The sequence below is a fragment of the Centruroides sculpturatus genome, unplaced genomic scaffold (genome assembly GCF_000671375.1).
Source record: "Centruroides sculpturatus isolate CEXI.00-Female unplaced genomic scaffold, Cexi_2.0 scaffold30, whole genome shotgun sequence".
Taxonomy (NCBI): domain Eukaryota; kingdom Metazoa; phylum Arthropoda; class Arachnida; order Scorpiones; family Buthidae; genus Centruroides; species Centruroides sculpturatus.
Window position 1 is genome coordinate 658,130 of NW_019384755.1, and position 20,339 is coordinate 678,468.

Sequence of the window (20,339 nt, forward strand, 5' to 3'; positions counted from 1 at the left end):
TGTGAGTGTAAGTTTAATGGTGTGTTATTTGAGTCTGCTAGAGTTACTGCTTTATGTAACTGTGATGTTTCTTGTTTCTTGTAGAAAAACTCTCGCAGTGACTGTATTTGTTTGTAGTGAAGGTTAACTATGTCAATCAGGCCACGTCCGCCATCTTTACGTGGAAGAGTTAATCTTTCTGTGGCAGATTTAGGATGATGTTGTTTATGCTTAGTAAGTGTTGTTCTTGTTTTCCTTTGGAGTTGCTCGAGATCTGTGTGAGTCCAATGTATAACTCCAAAAGAGTTATTATTATTATATATTTTTAATGAGAATTTTTGAAAAACTGATTTATTATTAAAACATGTCTATTTTTTATAGTCATTTACATGTATAATGAATATTTCAAAACTAAATTTAAAAATGTATAGATTAAATAAATTAAATAATATGAGAATTATTTAGCTAAGAGAATTATATAAATTAAAAAGTTTTAAAAATAAATGAATATTTATTTTTAAAACTTTTTTACTATTTATTATTAATTAAATGATACTGGTAATATAAACCTGCAAAATTAAATACCAAAAATATTTTCATTTCTCATTGAAAATGATGCTATACAATGACTTTTACTCCCTAATAAAATGAATTATAGGATTAGTAAAAATCAACCAAACTTGTTATTTTTTCTAACTGGATTCCTATATTTTCTATTTTTCATTATTCATTAATAGTCTTCACGTTAAATATAATTTATTTTTTTCATTTTGAAGCTAAACTATATTAAAAAGTTATATTCTTGAAACAATCAATACAGTGAAGTTTTCAGCATTTTTGCCTACATTTATTTAAAATCAGATCTCATATTCATATTTTAATTGTGAAGAATATATATGGAGCTATAAGTATTATATATTTCCAGGTTGAAGAAATTGTTGAAATAGGTGATATTCCACCTGAGCAAGTCCACGTACCAGGTGTTTATGTTCAAAGAGTAATTAAAGGAAATAAATTTGAAAAAAGAGTCGAGGTAAAATATTTTTAAAAATTTTATCTATCAAATATTAATTTAATCGATAATTAATTTTATATGTAATATTTAAAGAGATTAAAGATACGTCAACCTAATCACAGTAAAAAAGAAATGACGCCTAGAGCACTCAAAAGAGAAAAAATAATACGTCGAGCGGCACTAGAGTTAAAAGATGGAATGTATGGTATCCTTTTACATTTTAAATGAATACAAAATGAGATTTAAAAATATATTTTGAAAATAATTAAATTAAAAACAGATTAAAATAAATGATACCACTAGATTTATTATGCAGATATGTTCCAATTATTCGTCTGTAAGGTAAGCTGGAATTGCATGTTAGTTCTGTTCCAGATCAATCTTTTCTTCCAGAATGTTTTAAATTTATTTTTAATTATTAAATTAATTCAATATGGCAACTTACCTTCCTATCTTTGGTCATATTATGTAACATCTTTTTAATTAACTAGCTATATTATAGTCAGATTAAAATCCAGCTGTATTATTTGTTTATTATTAAATGTTGGGCTTTCTTTAAATGTGATTGTTATAATTTCGAATTTTTACTTATCATCATCAGTAAATCTTGGAATTGGTATACCTGTTTTAGTAAGTAATTTCATTCCACCAGGAACAACTGTACATTTACACAGTGAAAATGGATTAATTGGATTAGTAAGTAAATATTTTATTATTTCATGATTTCAATATTATATTACATCATCATAAAATGTATTTAGGGTCCATATCCATTGCAAGATGAAGTAGATGCAGATTTGATTAATGCTGGAAAGGAGTCAGTTACCATCCTTCCTGGGGCTTCATTTTTTTCTAGTGATGAATCGTTTGCAATTATCCGAGGGTAAACTGTTCTGTTATTTTCTTAAATTTACAAAATTCTGAATATTTTTTAAACATACATTTTATTCAGTGGGCATCTACAAGTAACTATGTTAGGAGCAATGCAAGTATCTAAATATGGAGATCTAGCCAATTGGATGATACCAGTAAGTAGAAAGAATGTCTTTTAATACAGTGCAAAATATAATAAAATTTGAATTTGAGTATTTGTATATCATTAATTTTTTTAATGACTTCTTCAAGATCTTATAAGATCAAGCATGGAATAAGATTCTAAATTAAATTTTAATCTATATCAAAAAAACTTACATGCTTTTTATTGCATAAAATTATATTTTCAAGAAATGTGAGTTTCTTTATCGTAACTGCAATAAAATGTATGTAATATTTTGCAGTATATGTATATTGCATTCATAAACTAAAAGTAGCAATTTATTTTATTGCTAATTTTTACATAATAAGAGACTTATTTTAGTTTTATAAGTTTAAAATAATAGTGTCTTTTTGATAAACAAAATAAATTAACTGTGGCCAAATAGGCCTTTTTCAAGTATCTATAAACAAAAACCAAAAAATAAAACAAACAGTAAGAGGAATTAGATAACAATAACCAAAACACAAGCTGATTCTTTATTATTAATTAATCTACAAGGATCAAAAAATAATATAATCTCCATCGGACAAAAATTTACACACAAAAAAATTTTGTTTACAAAAATGTGATACATGTGACAAAATTATTGATACTACATAATAAAGTATTAAATATTAAAATGATACATATTAAAACTATACACATATATAAAGACCTACAAATAAACGATGAAATAGATGTATACAATTGATTCTTTCCAGACGTGACATATGTTAAAACATAATTTCCTTGGATAGATTAATACAGTTTAATATTCAAACATTCTGTTGCTGGAAACTGTTGTCAGATCTCTTGTGGAAGTTATTCAGTTATCTTTCGGGGAAGTTAGGAAGTTGTTCAGTTGGTATTATGGATGCTTTGATCACATCGAAGTTTTTATGGTCTTCGATGCGATCTTCTTTTTATGGTTTCATTGTTTCTTCTTTGTATGTTCATAGAAGTCTCTTTTCTTCAGCTGGGTCTAGAGACACATTCTCTGCCATTTCTGGGATGAAGGATTCGGGCTACTTCTGTGTTTGAAATGAAACTTTAAAGTTAAATAATTTACAAGATCTTATATATGTTCTATCATTGATTCCGTTATTTGTAGGAGGTATTTCATTTAACAGTTTACAATTGAAAGTATTATACTCTCTCTCACATTAACTATGTTAACTGATTATCTAACCTTATCTTTATTATTCGTAGAGAAAGGAAATGGATATACTCACAAAAAAAAATTGAATAGGAAATAGACATTGATATTGCATTTTCCTTTCTATTAAAATGGAACATTTTGTTTATGTTTGCCTTATCTTCTTTTTGTTTTTGGATTATTGGAAGACTTGAATCTTTCCAGGCAACCACATATTATCTAGTCTATCTGTGAGTAAGGTAGGGAAACTAAGGTGACTATGATGATAGCTTTGGATGCGATCTTCTGCTACTGGCATTTGCTTAAGGAAAGAAAAAAGAAACGAATGAAACTTCATGACTTTATTGCAAAAGAACAAGAATTTCAGAAAAGTCAGAACTTTCATCACAAAAAAATGAAGTTTACATTTCTGTGTGCATATGTTTGTGTTATTTAACATATATTATTATACAAATTAATATAAAAATAACTTAAAATTAAAGTAAAATTTGTTTATTTTTGGTCATATGTTCCCCTATCCCTATTTACTCTATGTTAAAATGACCTCGTTTAATGCTGTTTTGCTTAGTGCTTTGTTATCTAGTAATGCATTCCCCACGTTAAGCAAGATCTTACTGTACTATGATAACCCCTATGGATTACTCCTACAATTAGACCAGGAGAGTGAAACAATGGTAAATTTTTTGGACATTTCCATTTCTTGCAAATATGGCAAAATTTGGACCAAGGCACTTAGGAAACCATGTTTTCAAGCTATTTTAATTCCATAAAACATTGTTGATCCCTGGCACATCAAATTTGCAGCCTTTAGATCCTTGATAAGAAGGGTATATACTCATTGCACCAGCATCCAGGACACCATAATGGAGCTGAATTACATCTTAAAAATCGCAGAGCAACAGGGTTATCCAATAAAAATAATACAGAAATTGATCGCAACCTTCAAACATCAAAATGTCAACAAGCATCAGTAGACCAGAAACAAAGAGTGGTTTTGAAAGAGGCCAGAGCTATTAATGTTGCAATAGTATATCGGCACAACCTGATGATCTAAAGAATTTTAAGGAATGATAAGAAATCATATAACCGTAATTCAACCACAGGGATTTACTCCATCCTGACAATTAACCAACATTTCAAATCAAAGTTGGTCTATGTAGGTGCCACTATGTATAATTTACAACAATGACTCAAGGAACATAAGTACACAATTGATAAAAATCTCAATAATATGATGCTGGTAGTTTACTCGCAATATCAAGACATACAAGTACGATAGAAGCAGACAACCATCATCAGACCTACATCTAATATACACACTATGGGTAAAATTAGAAATTTATAAAACTCACAAAAAATCCTATTGCATCATCATAGAGATGTGGACAACTTGTCTACAAAATGGCAGTCCATTTATGAAATTTAATTTTATTCAGTGATATTTATTCATTTATTTTTACTTTTTATTTTATTTCTGTACTTATTTATTTTATTAATCTCAACTACGGCTGCTGTTATTTATTTATTTATTTATTTATTTTAGAATTCTTGTTCTTGTTTTTAAATTTTTGTATTCACATTCTATTTTTCTGTTCTATTGTAACTGAAGATTGGTGAAGCTGGTCGAAAATGTTATTATTTTATTAAATTCATTGCTGGACTTTTTTAAAGGTGTGAATTTTTTTTATCTATCTATCCAGTTAGTGCAAAATATATGGACTTAGTCTGAGTTCAAGGAATTATAGTGTTCTTTTTGACAAACCATAAATCCAGAATCGGATCAGACAGCATGATCCAAAATTTACTTCTATTATATATATATAATAGATTTCTTATGTAATAGTATCATATATGTAGAGGAACCAAATATCAATAAATGTCACACACAGCCAATCATAATCAAAGTTTCATCTATGGCATGTGATCTATATTCTGACAATCAGCAAATTGCAAGTGTCTCCACCATTATTTCTCTCATTTTGAAGTTTTAATCAACAATTTGGAATGCTTACAGCTTAAAATAATCAAACCCCTTAGTATTTCCAACAACAAAGTATTTAATAAAAAATATAACAACATTTTCGTTATTATATTTTTAAATAAAAATGCTTACATCACATTTTTATTTAAAAGTTTGTCATAATCTGCATTTATTTTGATAGTAGTTATATGTCTACAGTGCAATTCTATTTTGCTCTTTAAAATGTACTTTAAAGAATTACGAAAATTATTTTTTAATTAAAATTGTTATTTGGGATAAAAAATTTATACAGTGTAGCTGTCTTGTTCATAGCCAATCAACACAATTAATTTTAAATTATTCTTTGTTTTATAAACATAGGAACTATGCATAATTTACATAATACAGATATGGGTGGATATGTAGATATCTGTTACAATGACTTTATAAGGAGGTGGGTGCTTAAAAAGTGTTACTTAATGTCAGGATCTCAACCCTTGGGTAGAAGAATGATTCATTTTTATTTCCAAAGAGTTTCATAGTGAGACGACTGTTTATATTATGCTTTGTATGTAATTAATAAAATAATATAACATTCAATCAAAACTTCTTCCAAAACTTCAGACTAAATATGAGGCGTTAAATATATATATTTAACGCCTCATAGTCTGAAGTTTTGGAAGAAGTTTTGATTGAGATAACTGTTGGCGTGACATCCAACCCCAGTACTTAATACTCCTAACAATATAACATTCACTACATCTATGTTACATATTATTTCTTGTGAAAAATTTTTATAAAAAGTCTCACAATAATTATTTATTGATCAAAATATTTTATAGCCATTCAAGTTTACCGTAATTTACAAACACCCAAGCCAAAGTTCATCTTCCCAGTTTGACACATGAACTCAGGTTGTTTGACACTTACACCTATTTTTTTTTTTTCTTTGAATTGTGTTTATCTTAAAAAATTCCTTTCCCAAGTAGAAAGCTTTTAAACAAATTTTTAGTGAGGGGTTTGCATCTCACTGGAACCTCACATAATAGCATAAAGAAATATAATCATAGATATATCTANTTTTTTTTTTTTTTTTTTTTTTTTTTTTTTTTTTTTTTTTTTTTTTTTTTTTTTTTTTTTTTTTTTTTTTTTTTTTTTTTTTTTTTTTTTTTTTTTTTTTTTTTTTTTTTTTTTTTTTTTTTTTTTTTTTTTTTTTTTTTTTTTTTTTTTTTTTTTTTTTTTTTTTTTTTTTTTTTTTTTTTTTTTTTTTTTTTTTTTTTTTTTTTTTTTTTTTTTTTTTTTTTTTTTTTTTTTTTTTTTTTTTTTTTTTTTTTTTTTTTTTTTTTTTTTTTTTTTTTTTTTTTTTTTTTTTTTTTTTTTTTTTTTTTTTTTTTTTTTTTTTTTTTTTTTTTTTTTTTTTTTTTTTTTTTTTTTTTTTTTTTTTTTTTTTTTTTTTTTTTTTTTTTTTTTTTTTTTTTTTTTTTTTTTTTTTTTTTTTTTTTTTTTTTTTTTTTTTTTTTTTTTTTTTTTTTTTTTTTTTTTTTTTTTTTTTTTTTTTTTTTTTTTTTTTTTTTTTTTTTTTTTTTTTTTTTTTTTTTTTTTTTTTTTTTTTTTTTTTTTTTTTTTTTTTTTTTTTTTTTTTTTTTTTTTTTTTTTTTTTTTTTTTTTTTTTTTTTTTTTTTTTTTTTTTTTTTTTTTTTTTTTTTTTTTTTTTTTTTTTTTTTTTTTTTTTTTTTTTTTTTTTTTTTTTTTTTTTTTTTTTTTTTTTTTTTTTTTTTTTTTTTTTTTTTTTTTTTTTTTTTTTTTTTTTTTTTTTTTTTTTTTTTTTTTTTTTTTTTTTTTTTTTTTTTTTTTTTTTTTTTTTTTTTTTTTTTTTTTTTTTTTTTTTTTTTTTTTTTTTTTTTTTTTTTTTTTTTTTTTTTTTTTTTTTTTTTTTTTTTTTTTTTTTTTTTTTTTTTTTTTTTTTTTTTTTTTTTTTTTTTTTTTTTTTTTTTTTTTTTTTTTTTTTTTTTTTTTTTTTTTTTTTTTTTTTTTTTTTTTTTTTTTTTTTTTTTTTTTTTTTTTTTTTTTTTTTTTTTTTTTTTTTTTTTTTTTTTTTTTTTTTTTTTTTTTTTTTTTTTTTTTTTTTTTTTTTTTTTTTTTTTTTTTTTTTTTTTTTTTTTTTTTTTTTTTTTTTTTTTTTTTTTTTTTTTTTTTTTTTTTTTTTTTTTTTTTTTTTTTTTTTTTTTTTTTTTTTTTTTTTTTTTTTTTTTTTTTTTTTTTTTTTTTTTTTTTTTTTTTTTTTTTTTTTTTTTTTTTTTTTTTTTTTTTTTTTTTTTTTTTTTTTTTTTTTTTTTTTTTTTTTTTTTTTTTTTTTTTTTTTTTTTTTTTTTTTTTTTTTTTTTTTTTTTTTTTTTTTTTTTTTTTTTTTTTTTTTTTTTTTTTTTTTTTTTTTTTTTTTTTTTTTTTTTTTTTTTTTTTTTTTTTTTTTTTTTTTTTTTTTTTTTTTTTTTTTTTTTTTTTTTTTTTTTTTTTTTTTTTTTTTTTTTTTTTTTTTTTTTTTTTTTTTTTTTTTTTTTTTTTTTTTTTTTTTTTTTTTTTTTTTTTTTTTTTTTTTTTTTTTTTTTTTTTTTTTTTTTTTTTTTTTTTTTTTTTTTTTTTTTTTTTTTTTTTTTTTTTTTTTTTTTTTTTTTTTTTTTTTTTTTTTTTTTTTTTTTTTTTTTTTTTTTTTTTTTTTTTTTTTTTTTTTTTTTTTTTTTTTTTTTTTTTTTTTTTTTTTTTTTTTTTTTTTTTTTTTTTTTTTTTTTTTTTTTTTTTTTTTTTTTTTTTTTTTTTTTTTTTTTTTTTTTTTTTTTTTTTTTTTTTTTTTTTTTTTTTTTTTTTTTTTTTTTTTTTTTTTTTTTTTTTTTTTTTTTTTTTTTTTTTTTTTTTTTTTTTTTTTTTTTTTTTTTTTTTTTTTTTTTTTTTTTTTTTTTTTTTTTTTTTTTTTTTTTTTTTTTTTTTTTTTTTTTTTTTTTTTTTTTTTTTTTTTTTTTTTTTTTTTTTTTTTTTTTTTTTTTTTTTTTTTTTTTTTTTTTTTTTTTTTTTTTTTTTTTTTTTTTTTTTTTTTTTTTTTTTTTTTTTTTTTTTTTTTTTTTTTTTTTTTTTTTTTTTTTTTTTTTTTTTTTTTTTTTTTTTTTTTTTTTTTTTTTTTTTTTTTTTTTTTTTTTTTTTTTTTTTTTTTTTTTTTTTTTTTTTTTTTTTTTTTTTTTTTTTTTTTTTTTTTTTTTTTTTTTTTTTTTTTTTTTTTTTTTTTTTTTTTTTTTTTTTTTTTTTTTTTTTTTTTTTTTTTTTTTTTTTTTTTTTTTTTTTTTTTTTTTTTTTTTTTTTTTTTTTTTTTTTTTTTTTTTTTTTTTTTTTTTTTTTTTTTTTTTTTTTTTTTTTTTTTTTTTTTTTTTTTTTTTTTTTTTTTTTTTTTTTTTTTTTTTTTTTTTTTTTTTTTTTTTTTTTTTTTTTTTTTTTTTTTTTTTTTTTTTTTTTTTTTTTTTTTTTTTTTTTTTTTTTTTTTTTTTTTTTTTTTTTTTTTTTTTTTTTTTTTTTTTTTTTTTTTTTTTTTTTTTTTTTTTTTTTTTTTTTTTTTTTTTTTTTTTTTTTTTTTTTTTTTTTTTTTTTTTTTTTTTTTTTTTTTTTTTTTTTTTTTTTTTTTTTTTTTTTTTTTTTTTTTTTTTTTTTTTTTTTTTTTTTTTTTTTTTTTTTTTTTTTTTTTTTTTTTTTTTTTTTTTTTTTTTTTTTTTTTTTTTTTTTTTTTTTTTTTTTTTTTTTTTTTTTTTTTTTTTTTTTTTTTTTTTTTTTTTTTTTTTTTTTTTTTTTTTTTTTTTTTTTTTTTTTTTTTTTTTTTTTTTTTTTTTTTTTTTTTTTTTTTTTTTTTTTTTTTTTTTTTTTTTTTTTTTTTTTTTTTTTTTTTTTTTTTTTTTTTTTTTTTTTTTTTTTTTTTTTTTTTTTTTTTTTTTTTTTTTTTTTTTTTTTTTTTTTTTTTTTTTTTTTTTTTTTTTTTTTTTTTTTTTTTTTTTTTTTTTTTTTTTTTTTTTTTTTTTTTTTTTTTTTTTTTTTTTTTTTTTTTTTTTTTTTTTTTTTTTTTTTTTTTTTTTTTTTTTTTTTTTTTTTTTTTTTTTTTTTTTTTTTTTTTTTTTTTTTTTTTTTTTTTTTTTTTTTTTTTTTTTTTTTTTTTTTTTTTTTTTTTTTTTTTTTTTTTTTTTTTTTTTTTTTTTTTTTTTTTTTTTTTTTTTTTTTTTTTTTTTTTTTTTTTTTTTTTTTTTTTTTTTTTTTTTTTTTTTTTTTTTTTTTTTTTTTTTTTTTTTTTTTTTTTTTTTTTTTTTTTTTTTTTTTTTTTTTTTTTTTTTTTTTTTTTTTTTTTTTTTTTTTTTTTTTTTTTTTTTTTTTTTTTTTTTTTTTTTTTTTTTTTTTTTTTTTTTTTTTTTTTTTTTTTTTTTTTTTTTTTTTTTTTTTTTTTTTTTTTTTTTTTTTTTTTTTTTTTTTTTTTTTTTTTTTTTTTTTTTTTTTTTTTTTTTTTTTTTTTTTTTTTTTTTTTTTTTTTTTTTTTTTTTTTTTTTTTTTTTTTTTTTTTTTTTTTTTTTTTTTTTTTTTTTTTTTTTTTTTTTTTTTTTTTTTTTTTTTTTTTTTTTTTTTTTTTTTTTTTTTTTTTTTTTTTTTTTTTTTTTTTTTTTTTTTTTTTTTTTTTTTTTTTTTTTTTTTTTTTTTTTTTTTTTTTTTTTTTTTTTTTTTTTTTTTTTTTTTTTTTTTTTTTTTTTTTTTTTTTTTTTTTTTTTTTTTTTTTTTTTTTTTTTTTTTTTTTTTTTTTTTTTTTTTTTTTTTTTTTTTTTTTTTTTTTTTTTTTTTTTTTTTTTTTTTTTTTTTTTTTTTTTTTTTTTTTTTTTTTTTTTTTTTTTTTTTTTTTTTTTTTTTTTTTTTTTTTTTTTTTTTTTTTTTTTTTTTTTTTTTTTTTTTTTTTTTTTTTTTTTTTTTTTTTTTTTTTTTTTTTTTTTTTTTTTTTTTTTTTTTTTTTTTTTTTTTTTTTTTTTTTTTTTTTTTTTTTTTTTTTTTTTTTTTTTTTTTTTTTTTTTTTTTTTTTTTTTTTTTTTTTTTTTTTTTTTTTTTTTTTTTTTTTTTTTTTTTTTTTTTTTTTTTTTTTTTTTTTTTTTTTTTTTTTTTTTTTTTTTTTTTTTTTTTTTTTTTTTTTTTTTTTTTTTTTTTTTTTTTTTTTTTTTTTTTTTTTTTTTTTTTTTTTTTTTTTTTTTTTTTTTTTTTTTTTTTTTTTTTTTTTTTTTTTTTTTTTTTTTTTTTTTTTTTTTTTTTTTTTTTTTTTTTTTTTTTTTTTTTTTTTTTTTTTTTTTTTTTTTTTTTTTTTTTTTTTTTTTTTTTTTTTTTTTTTTTTTTTTTTTTTTTTTTTTTTTTTTTTTTTTTTTTTTTTTTTTTTTTTTTTTTTTTTTTTTTTTTTTTTTTTTTTTTTTTTTTTTTTTTTTTTTTTTTTTTTTTTTTTTTTTTTTTTTTTTTTTTTTTTTTTTTTTTTTTTTTTTTTTTTTTTTTTTTTTTTTTTTTTTTTTTTTTTTTTTTTTTTTTTTTTTTTTTTTTTTTTTTTTTTTTTTTTTTTTTTTTTTTTTTTTTTTTTTTTTTTTTTTTTTTTTTTTTTTTTTTTTTTTTTTTTTTTTTTTTTTTTTTTTTTTTTTTTTTTTTTTTTTTTTTTTTTTTTTTTTTTTTTTTTTTTTTTTTTTTTTTTTTTTTTTTTTTTTTTTTTTTTTTTTTTTTTTTTTTTTTTTTTTTTTTTTTTTTTTTTTTTTTTTTTTTTTTTTTTTTTTTTTTTTTTTTTTTTTTTTTTTTTTTTTTTTTTTTTTTTTTTTTTTTTTTTTTTTTTTTTTTTTTTTTTTTTTTTTTTTTTTTTTTTTTTTTTTTTTTTTTTTTTTTTTTTTTTTTTTTTTTTTTTTTTTTTTTTTTTTTTTTTTTTTTTTTTTTTTTTTTTTTTTTTTTTTTTTTTTTTTTTTTTTTTTTTTTTTTTTTTTTTTTTTTTTTTTTTTTTTTTTTTTTTTTTTTTTTTTTTTTTTTTTTTTTTTTTTTTTTTTTTTTTTTTTTTTTTTTTTTTTTTTTTTTTTTTTTTTTTTTTTTTTTTTTTTTTTTTTTTTTTTTTTTTTTTTTTTTTTTTTTTTTTTTTTTTTTTTTTTTTTTTTTTTTTTTTTTTTTTTTTTTTTTTTTTTTTTTTTTTTTTTTTTTTTTTTTTTTTTTTTTTTTTTTTTTTTTTTTTTTTTTTTTTTTTTTTTTTTTTTTTTTTTTTTTTTTTTTTTTTTTTTTTTTTTTTTTTTTTTTTTTTTTTTTTTTTTTTTTTTTTTTTTTTTTTTTTTTTTTTTTTTTTTTTTTTTTTTTTTTTTTTTTTTTTTTTTTTTTTTTTTTTTTTTTTTTTTTTTTTTTTTTTTTTTTTTTTTTTTTTTTTTTTTTTTTTTTTTTTTTTTTTTTTTTTTTTTTTTTTTTTTTTTTTTTTTTTTTTTTTTTTTTTTTTTTTTTTTTTTTTTTTTTTTTTTTTTTTTTTTTTTTTTTTTTTTTTTTTTTTTTTTTTTTTTTTTTTTTTTTTTTTTTTTTTTTTTTTTTTTTTTTTTTTTTTTTTTTTTTTTTTTTTTTTTTTTTTTTTTTTTTTTTTTTTTTTTTTTTTTTTTTTTTTTTTTTTTTTTTTTTTTTTTTTTTTTTTTTTTTTTTTTTTTTTTTTTTTTTTTTTTTTTTTTTTTTTTTTTTTTTTTTTTTTTTTTTTTTTTTTTTTTTTTTTTTTTTTTTTTTTTTTTTTTTTTTTTTTTTTTTTTTTTTTTTTTTTTTTTTTTTTTTTTTTTTTTTTTTTTTTTTTTTTTTTTTTTTTTTTTTTTTTTTTTTTTTTTTTTTTTTTTTTTTTTTTTTTTTTTTTTTTTTTTTTTTTTTTTTTTTTTTTTTTTTTTTTTTTTTTTTTTTTTTTTTTTTTTTTTTTTTTTTTTTTTTTTTTTTTTTTTTTTTTTTTTTTTTTTTTTTTTTTTTTTTTTTTTTTTTTTTTTTTTTTTTTTTTTTTTTTTTTTTTTTTTTTTTTTTTTTTTTTTTTTTTTTTTTTTTTTTTTTTTTTTTTTTTTTTTTTTTTTTTTTTTTTTTTTTTTTTTTTTTTTTTTTTTTTTTTTTTTTTTTTTTTTTTTTTTTTTTTTTTTTTTTTTTTTTTTTTTTTTTTTTTTTTTTTTTTTTTTTTTTTTTTTTTTTTTTTTTTTTTTTTTTTTTTTTTTTTTTTTTTTTTTTTTTTTTTTTTTTTTTTTTTTTTTTTTTTTTTTTTTTTTTTTTTTTTTTTTTTTTTTTTTTTTTTTTTTTTTTTTTTTTTTTTTTTTTTTTTTTTTTTTTTTTTTTTTTTTTTTTTTTTTTTTTTTTTTTTTTTTTTTTTTTTTTTTTTTTTTTTTTTTTTTTTTTTTTTTTTTTTTTTTTTTTTTTTTTTTTTTTTTTTTTTTTTTTTTTTTTTTTTTTTTTTTTTTTTTTTTTTTTTTTTTTTTTTTTTTTTTTTTTTTTTTTTTTTTTTTTTTTTTTTTTTTTTTTTTTTTTTTTTTTTTTTTTTTTTTTTTTTTTTTTTTTTTTTTTTTTTTTTTTTTTTTTTTTTTTTTTTTTTTTTTTTTTTTTTTTTTTTTTTTTTTTTTTTTTTTTTTTTTTTTTTTTTTTTTTTTTTTTTTTTTTTTTTTTTTTTTTTTTTTTTTTTTTTTTTTTTTTTTTTTTTTTTTTTTTTTTTTTTTTTTTTTTTTTTTTTTTTTTTTTTTTTTTTTTTTTTTTTTTTTTTTTTTTTTTTTTTTTTTTTTTTTTTTTTTTTTTTTTTTTTTTTTTTTTTTTTTTTTTTTTTTTTTTTTTTTTTTTTTTTTTTTTTTTTTTTTTTTTTTTTTTTTTTTTTTTTTTTTTTTTTTTTTTTTTTTTTTTTTTTTTTTTTTTTTTTTTTTTTTTTTTTTTTTTTTTTTTTTTTTTTTTTTTTTTTTTTTTTTTTTTTTTTTTTTTTTTTTTTTTTTTTTTTTTTTTTTTTTTGAAGACTTTAAGTAATGACTTAAGAGATGTCAAACTATAATCTATTCCAATAAGAAATCATCTGAAAAATTGGTGCAGATTTTCCCACCGTAAGTTTTGACCATAGGACCTACGAGGATCCCATTTTGATGTTCACTCATCTTGTTCCCAAGATAACTGTTTTCTTTGTTACCCGTTATAAATTTATAGCTCTCCAGCAGGACTTGTTTTATGTAAATTTCACATATTCTATCAATTTTTTCAGTATGGTAAAGTTCCGACACTGATTCCCTGAAATATAGATTATGAATTGAACGAATGAAACGATTTTGTACACCTGGAGTTTGCTAATTATATATAAGGATGCAGTTCCCCAAATTGATATTCCATATCTTATTTTAGATTCCATGCATGTGTGATATAATTGCTTCAACTGTGATATACTTAAAAAGCTTTGAATTTTTTTATTTATCCCAATGTACTTAGCTAAAGACAAGGCAATGTCATCTATTTGCTTTTTCCAATGAAAATTGTCATCTATTTTTATACCTAGGTACTTTATAACATTTATTCTCGTTTAGTTCAATTGGAAAGGAAAAATGTCATATATTTATATAAGGAAAATTATTAACATTAATATAAAATTTTTGTATATTTAAATTATTTATTATTATATGTAGGGAAAATTAGTCAAAGGAATGGGAGGTGCAATGGATTTGGTTTCTAGTGCTTTGATGGGTACAAAGGTCATAGTAACTACAGAACATACAGCCATAGATGGATCACCAAAAATTGTGGACAATTGTACATTACCTATTACAGGTCAAAAATGCATTGATTTAATAATTACAGAAAAGGTAATTTTAAAAATTTATAAACTGAAACTGTACTGAAATTTTATATATATATATATATAAAATTTCAGTACAATACATTATATATAAATCATATATATATATATATGATTTCAGGGTGTATTTGAAGTTGACAAAGAAAAAGGATTAACATTAACTGAGATTGCAGAAGAAGTTACAATGGAAGAAATGCTAAATACCACAGGAAGTCCTTTTGAAGTAAGTGTTTCACTCAGACTTTAAGGATTTTTATAATTACTTTTCTCTGGTAAATAGAAATTCAAATAAAGGACTTAATTTTCTGTAAAATATTTTAGCCTGACAAATCTTATATGTTTGAGATTTAAAAAAGATATAAATAAGTACACAATGAGAAGAAACATGAGCAAACAGATAGTACTAAATAAATTTTATCAAGCTTACAACTTTTTTGTCATATAAACGCTGTGAATATTCTTCTTTCCTCCATCTTTAAACTTTATTTTTAATAATTGTACATTCATTACATTCATTTAATTGCTAACAAATCTTTATTTAGTACATTCATGATGGGAGATAAAGGTGTATTAATTGTTTTTTCTTTTTTATTTAGCACACAAAATTATTATTATTTTATTAAAAATATTAAAATTCCTGAGATAGCAAATTGCTTCTGTTCTAGAGATCAATGATGAGCTACTTTGTAATTTATGTTACATATCTCCTGTAAGCATTCATGATAGTTAGAGAATGGATTGATAATTTAAAAAATTAATATCATCATTGAAATCTTTAGATCATTTACAAAATCATTTTTTATAGACTGCTTTTCTTTTTGTCATATAACTAATGCATACATAGTAGTTTTTATACAAAATAATGTTATGGTTTAGAAACTTAATTACTTCTACTTCCGTTGTCAATCTTGCTATGGATGAATCCATAATTATTTCTTTATTTTGCTTAAAAAATAGATTGTATATTAAGCATAATTTAAATTTAATACTATTAAAGGTATAAGATTACATGAATTTGCAAAGGTTTCTCATTAAAAAAGGGGGAAAGCTTGGTCAAATTTATCAGATGAATAAAATATCTCTCATTCTTAAGTAATTTGATATTTATATTGTTTGAAATTGTATATGTGTAATTAGCATGTTTATTTAGGAAACTTGTTATAAATTTCATTCAAAATAAGAAAATCTTGTGATGGAAGTATGTTCTATGATCTCTAACTCATAATCATTTTTCTTTAATATTAAACCAGAGCAGATAAATCTAAACTTCTCTTTAAATTGTCATTCCCTAATATAAATAACTAACATTTACAATCCAAATAGAATTTAATTTATATAATTCTTTAGTTCTCTTAATTTTGATATTAAATACAGAAATTATCATAAAAATTTTTCTTGAATTATTAAATTCAAGAAAAATAAACCATTTATAGATGGCTACATCACTAATGTTTAAGGAAAGGTGTTTTTCCTCACATACAAAATATTTCTGATTCCATAAATTACAAGAAGACAGCCTTTTCATTCTATTCATTCTTAACATTAGCAATTTGTTTCAGAAATTTAATAAAATTTTATGTGCTAATGCTAGAACTATTAATAACTGATAAGGAGTAAAGAAAAATCACTGTACATATCTTCTTTAGTATATTCATAATGAGAGATTGATGTATATCAAATAGAGGAAAGCTAGTGAGATTTCTTTTAATCAACTTTTATGTAGAACGATGATGATGATCCACTATCGTTGTGAAAGATTATAGAAATGTACTTGTTAGCAATTGCTCCTAATCATTAACAGAAATAGCAGTTGTCATGAGTTGTATCTTTTCATTCAAAAGTCCATAGAAAAAGTTCAGCTATAATTACTTCCATAATTCAATTATAATAATTTAAATGTGCCTTTTTTTCCTTTATATAGATTTCTTCAGATTTGAAAACAATGGGACAAGTGGATTTAAGTTAAAAATTTGGAATTGTATGTAAAAAGATTTATTAATAAATTATATTTTCATAAGTTTTTGCCCATTTACTTTTTTAATATACAGTACAGTAATGCATAATTTCTGTCAGCAGTGCTTCTCAAGCTCTTTGGTACCAAGACACCCTAAATCTAATTGAAAAACTTCATGGTCCTTATACATATATGAGACTATACAGTTTTGATAAATGTTAGTTAAAACATCAATTTCAAGATATTTCTTGACACAAATTCATAGCTGGTATGTTTTAGAGGCACTAATTTAATCCAAGTATTTTTTGTATATACATTTGAAAATGTTAGAATAGTGTGTGATTAAATATATGAATTTAGAATGTAGAGTTATTTAAGAGTTGTTCTTCCAGTTTTAACTTAATTAAAATAGTAGCAGTAAATAAGCCTTGATTTTTTCATTGATACATAATATGAATACTTTGGGAAAAATTATGAGAAGAAAGTTTTATAAGTATTGAGTTTAAATCTGGGATATATTAATCACAAGATCTTATTGGTTTCTGGCAGCCACTCCAGTTGAAGATGTTATTAAGAAAGTAAAATTTATATTACCATCTCCAAACCTTTCTTGTATCCTGATTGAAATTACACAATTTCTATAGCAAAATTTAAGTTTGTTGTATCAGTCCTATGTAATGGGAACCCTGTAGAGGTTTTTAAAATTGATTATTATTTTTTCATGCATAATAATATTTTATGTCAAGGGCAATATTTTAAATTACTATTTTTCAAGTTGTATTTTATCAATTAATGGGTTTAAATGAAAAAATACAAAATTCATATTAAAGAAAATATTTTATGTTATCTAAATGTTATTCAATCAACACAAACAGATACTTACTATGGTATCAGAATTACATAAATTTTTATATCTAAAAACAATTTGCATGATGATCAATTTTAGCAAATAAATTAATTTTTTATGTACAGCCAAGCATATTTCTGATGATAACAATGATCTTTTCTCCTTTTTTTTTTCATACAGGGTGATACAAAATAGTTTCTTCTCAACTTCTGCTTAACAGAAACATTATATTCGTCTGTTTAAATAAGAGATATTAGTACGTAATTCTAAACAAAATGAATTCTTTTTACAAAATATCTATTTCTTTGTATAAAAACATTTTGGCAAATTATGTACAGTAAATACTTCAATATTTTATAAAGCATATTTACAAGTTTGTTCTCAAAATAACTAACACTAAAAAAACAATAAAATGAATGACAATTTTTTCTAAACATATTTAGTGAAATAACTTCTTAAAAATAAGATTTGTTATATACAACTTGCATTGTAATTTTTGTAAGTTTCTGTATGAACAAACATCAAACAAAACAATTACTTTTGTTTTCTGTTTGGCTGTATTATTAACAATAAAATATTAATGACAGTCCAATTATCAAGTATCTAATTCATCTGTAAGAAGAAATTTAAAAATTTTCAACAAAACAATTATATTACAAAAAAAATCATTTCAAAAAATGCATAGTAATATATTTCTTGAGAAAAATAGATATTTACTCATCACAAATTCAGAAAAGTTGGATTTGTCAATAAAACAGCTGTCCCTAAAGAATTTTATGGTTAGATTTACGTATTCTTTAGAAACAAATTGTTGTGTTGAGTTTAAAATTTTGCCATTGCCATAAACATCCACAGTAATGTCATTGCATAGAAGAAATAGAATCAAATTTATGCAAATTTGTGGCAGCATAATAACTTGTAACAACAACAACATTTTATATATATATATATATATATATATAAAAAAAATCTGTTATATAATCTAATAAATTCTGTATATATATTCTTGCATATATGACAAAATATTGGCACTGTTATTTTTTGAAATATCTAAAATACCACAGAAGTTGATGTGAGAATTCAAGGATCAATACAATCTAAATCGTCCATACCCTGTACACGTTTTAATTTGCCATTATCTTCCTTGTTTGTAGGTTCTTTTGTATTCTGTGTATTCTGTATTTGTACTTTCTCTTCTTGATCAAGTTTCATGAATATTCCTTGACTTTTGTTTTCTTCATCCATGTCCATGACCAGATCTTGATTTTCGGGCGATTCTAATTCCGTTAGTAAAGCTGTTGCATCAGCTAAAGTATCCTAAGGAAAAAATTTATTTAAATACATATGCATAGTAAATGTTAACAGTAGAAAAACTAAATAATTTTCAACATTTCAAAGTGATGAATTTACAAGACAAAATTGTCTGTCATAGAGATATTTTAAATTAACTTACTTGAGCACTAACGGTACGCTGGAATGTTTTGGTATTAGAATCTTCATTAGAAAGTGGGATATTTGATTGTGGACCCCAATAAGTATGTTCTGACATCATTTTCTTTAACCAATTAACTGCCCACTGCCATTTAATTGGTGTTTGCATCAGATAATCTTTGGCCAAAGAACATCTGTAACAGTTAAAAATATTATATAAACAATAGCAAGAGCTAATTGTATAAATGGCATAAGTAAATTATTTTGTGTGAATACAGTGTGAATCTCAGGAAATATGCTTATGGGTCCATGTGCAGCTGTGGAGGCCTACATGTTTGGGAAGAGTATTACAGCCATGCAGTATGAGTTGTGGAAAGAACTGCCATTGCCATATTCCAGACAGAAGAACTATATTCATTTGGATGAAACTGTGGCAATTAACAGTTAGGTCACTGATATAGAGCCTGAAAAGCCCAAAAAGACATTGCTGGGGACTTTGCTGCAGAGCTGCACTAATTTTGTCACCATGAAATGTTACCACAATCTATCAAAGGAGTGTGAGATGTGGAAAGTTTGATTTAAAGTTCCATCTGTACATATTGTGAGTTGTTCAAGAACTACAGTCAACAGACTTCTGTATAACATTCCTATACCATTCCTTGAGAGATTACCCAAGCAGTTAAAAGTGATTCATCCTGTTCTAATGTCTGATGAGCAAACTTTTACCTTAATGAATTTGTGAATTAAGTAAAACTTCTGTTACTTGACACACAGGGAATCTGCAACTTCTATATAAAAAACAACATAGTGCAAAAGTCATGATGGTGGTATGCTATCAGTTTCCACTGACATTGCAGGTCAGGGTAAGATGATGGACTGTTAATGCCAAACAGTATGGGAACATGGTTGCAGTTGTGGAATGAAAAAGTTCGTAAAGAACAATGTTGTCATTCTCCAAACAAAATTGGACTATAACCATATCACAATGACTAAGCTGAAGCAGTTCTTTGTGAATCAACTCATCTCATGATTTGGGGATATTCTGTAGCCAACTAGATCTCCATATGTTATAACCCCATACTTTTTACCTCATACTTTTTTCCCCATACTTTTCAAATCCCTGATATTTTGTATCCTCTGGCTACAAAATATCAGGGATTTGAAACAGTAATCTGAAAAGAGATTAAGACTAGTCCCCACTAATGATTCAGGATGTCATGGAGTTTCTATAAGTACTTGCAGTAATGCATCCATGCCAACTGAGGTCATTTATGTGATGTTACATTCAAGACATAGATATGGATTTTGATATATCAATAATTGCAATTTTTTAACCATGTATACTAATACATGGTTACAAAATACTCTTCCCTTTTCCTGTTGTATTATTTTCCAAGGTCCATTCTGTAGTTGTAAGCTTTTCAAATGTTGCATTAAATTCACAATTTTGTACCTTTCATCAACATTACATAAGACTAAAATATCTTCTCATACAGTGGTACCTCAGGATACGAAATTAATCCGTTCCGACACTGAGATCGTATCATGAAAATGTCATAAGGTGAATCATTTTTCCCCATACATGTAAAACCAAAAAATTACATGTAAAATAATCTTGTAAAATAATGTAATCTTACATGTATTACATGTAAGATTACATGTAAAACCAAATAATTCGTTCCAACATGAAAAAAACACTCAAATTAAAGCTAAGTAGTACATTGAAAAAAAATAACTTTAATAAGGAAAACACTGAAAAATGCATTTTGTAGTTGTAAATGTCTAAATAATCGTAATAGAATAATAATTGATTTTTAAAAAAAATGTAGTTTTATTTGCACTTTACCTTTGAGGATAGAGACATTGGAAGTGTAAATTGGTGGCGGAAGAGAGGAAAAGGAAATGATACTAAAACTTAACTTACATAACTATGCATATGTAGCTAGAACTATTTCTAAGACTAACAGCACAAAACCTTTCTCACTAATTTCTAGCCTTATTAACTGGAGTACAAACGTTTTCGGCCTTCTTAATAGGCCTTCCTCGGGTACACTGTGGAGCGTCGGTTAGAAGAAGTTTAAATGCTGCCAATGTTTACCCAGGTGTCGTCTTACCCGTGACGTCTTCGTCGATGATAGGTATACGA

At 18.4% G+C, this 20,339-nt stretch overlaps 2 protein-coding genes across 2 annotated transcripts in view; one reads left to right on the plus strand and one right to left on the minus strand.

The window, feature by feature from the left end:
* Positions 1–16,120, plus strand: part of LOC111628687 (succinyl-CoA:3-ketoacid coenzyme A transferase 1, mitochondrial-like) — a 53,595-nt gene extending 37,475 nt beyond the window's left edge. Inside the window, exons 8-15 of the mRNA XM_023372515.1 lie at positions 905–1,012; positions 1,088–1,199; positions 1,596–1,690; positions 1,756–1,877; positions 1,947–2,022; positions 13,792–13,968; positions 14,083–14,184; positions 15,883–16,120. Coding sequence (XP_023228283.1) covers positions 905–1,012; positions 1,088–1,199; positions 1,596–1,690; positions 1,756–1,877; positions 1,947–2,022; positions 13,792–13,968; positions 14,083–14,184; positions 15,883–15,927 — 837 coding nt within the window. The 3' untranslated portion in view covers positions 15,928–16,120. The remainder of the gene's footprint in view (positions 1–904; positions 1,013–1,087; positions 1,200–1,595; positions 1,691–1,755; positions 1,878–1,946; positions 2,023–13,791; positions 13,969–14,082; positions 14,185–15,882) is intronic.
* A 1,151-nt stretch (positions 16,121–17,271) lies between these two features.
* The window catches only part of LOC111628704 (ubiquitin carboxyl-terminal hydrolase 24-like), a 174,286-nt gene continuing 171,218 nt past the window's right edge, over positions 17,272–20,339 (minus strand). Inside the window, 2 exon segments of the mRNA XM_023372539.1 lie at positions 17,272–18,079; positions 18,216–18,387. Coding sequence (XP_023228307.1) covers positions 17,843–18,079; positions 18,216–18,387 — 409 coding nt within the window. The 3' untranslated portion in view covers positions 17,272–17,842.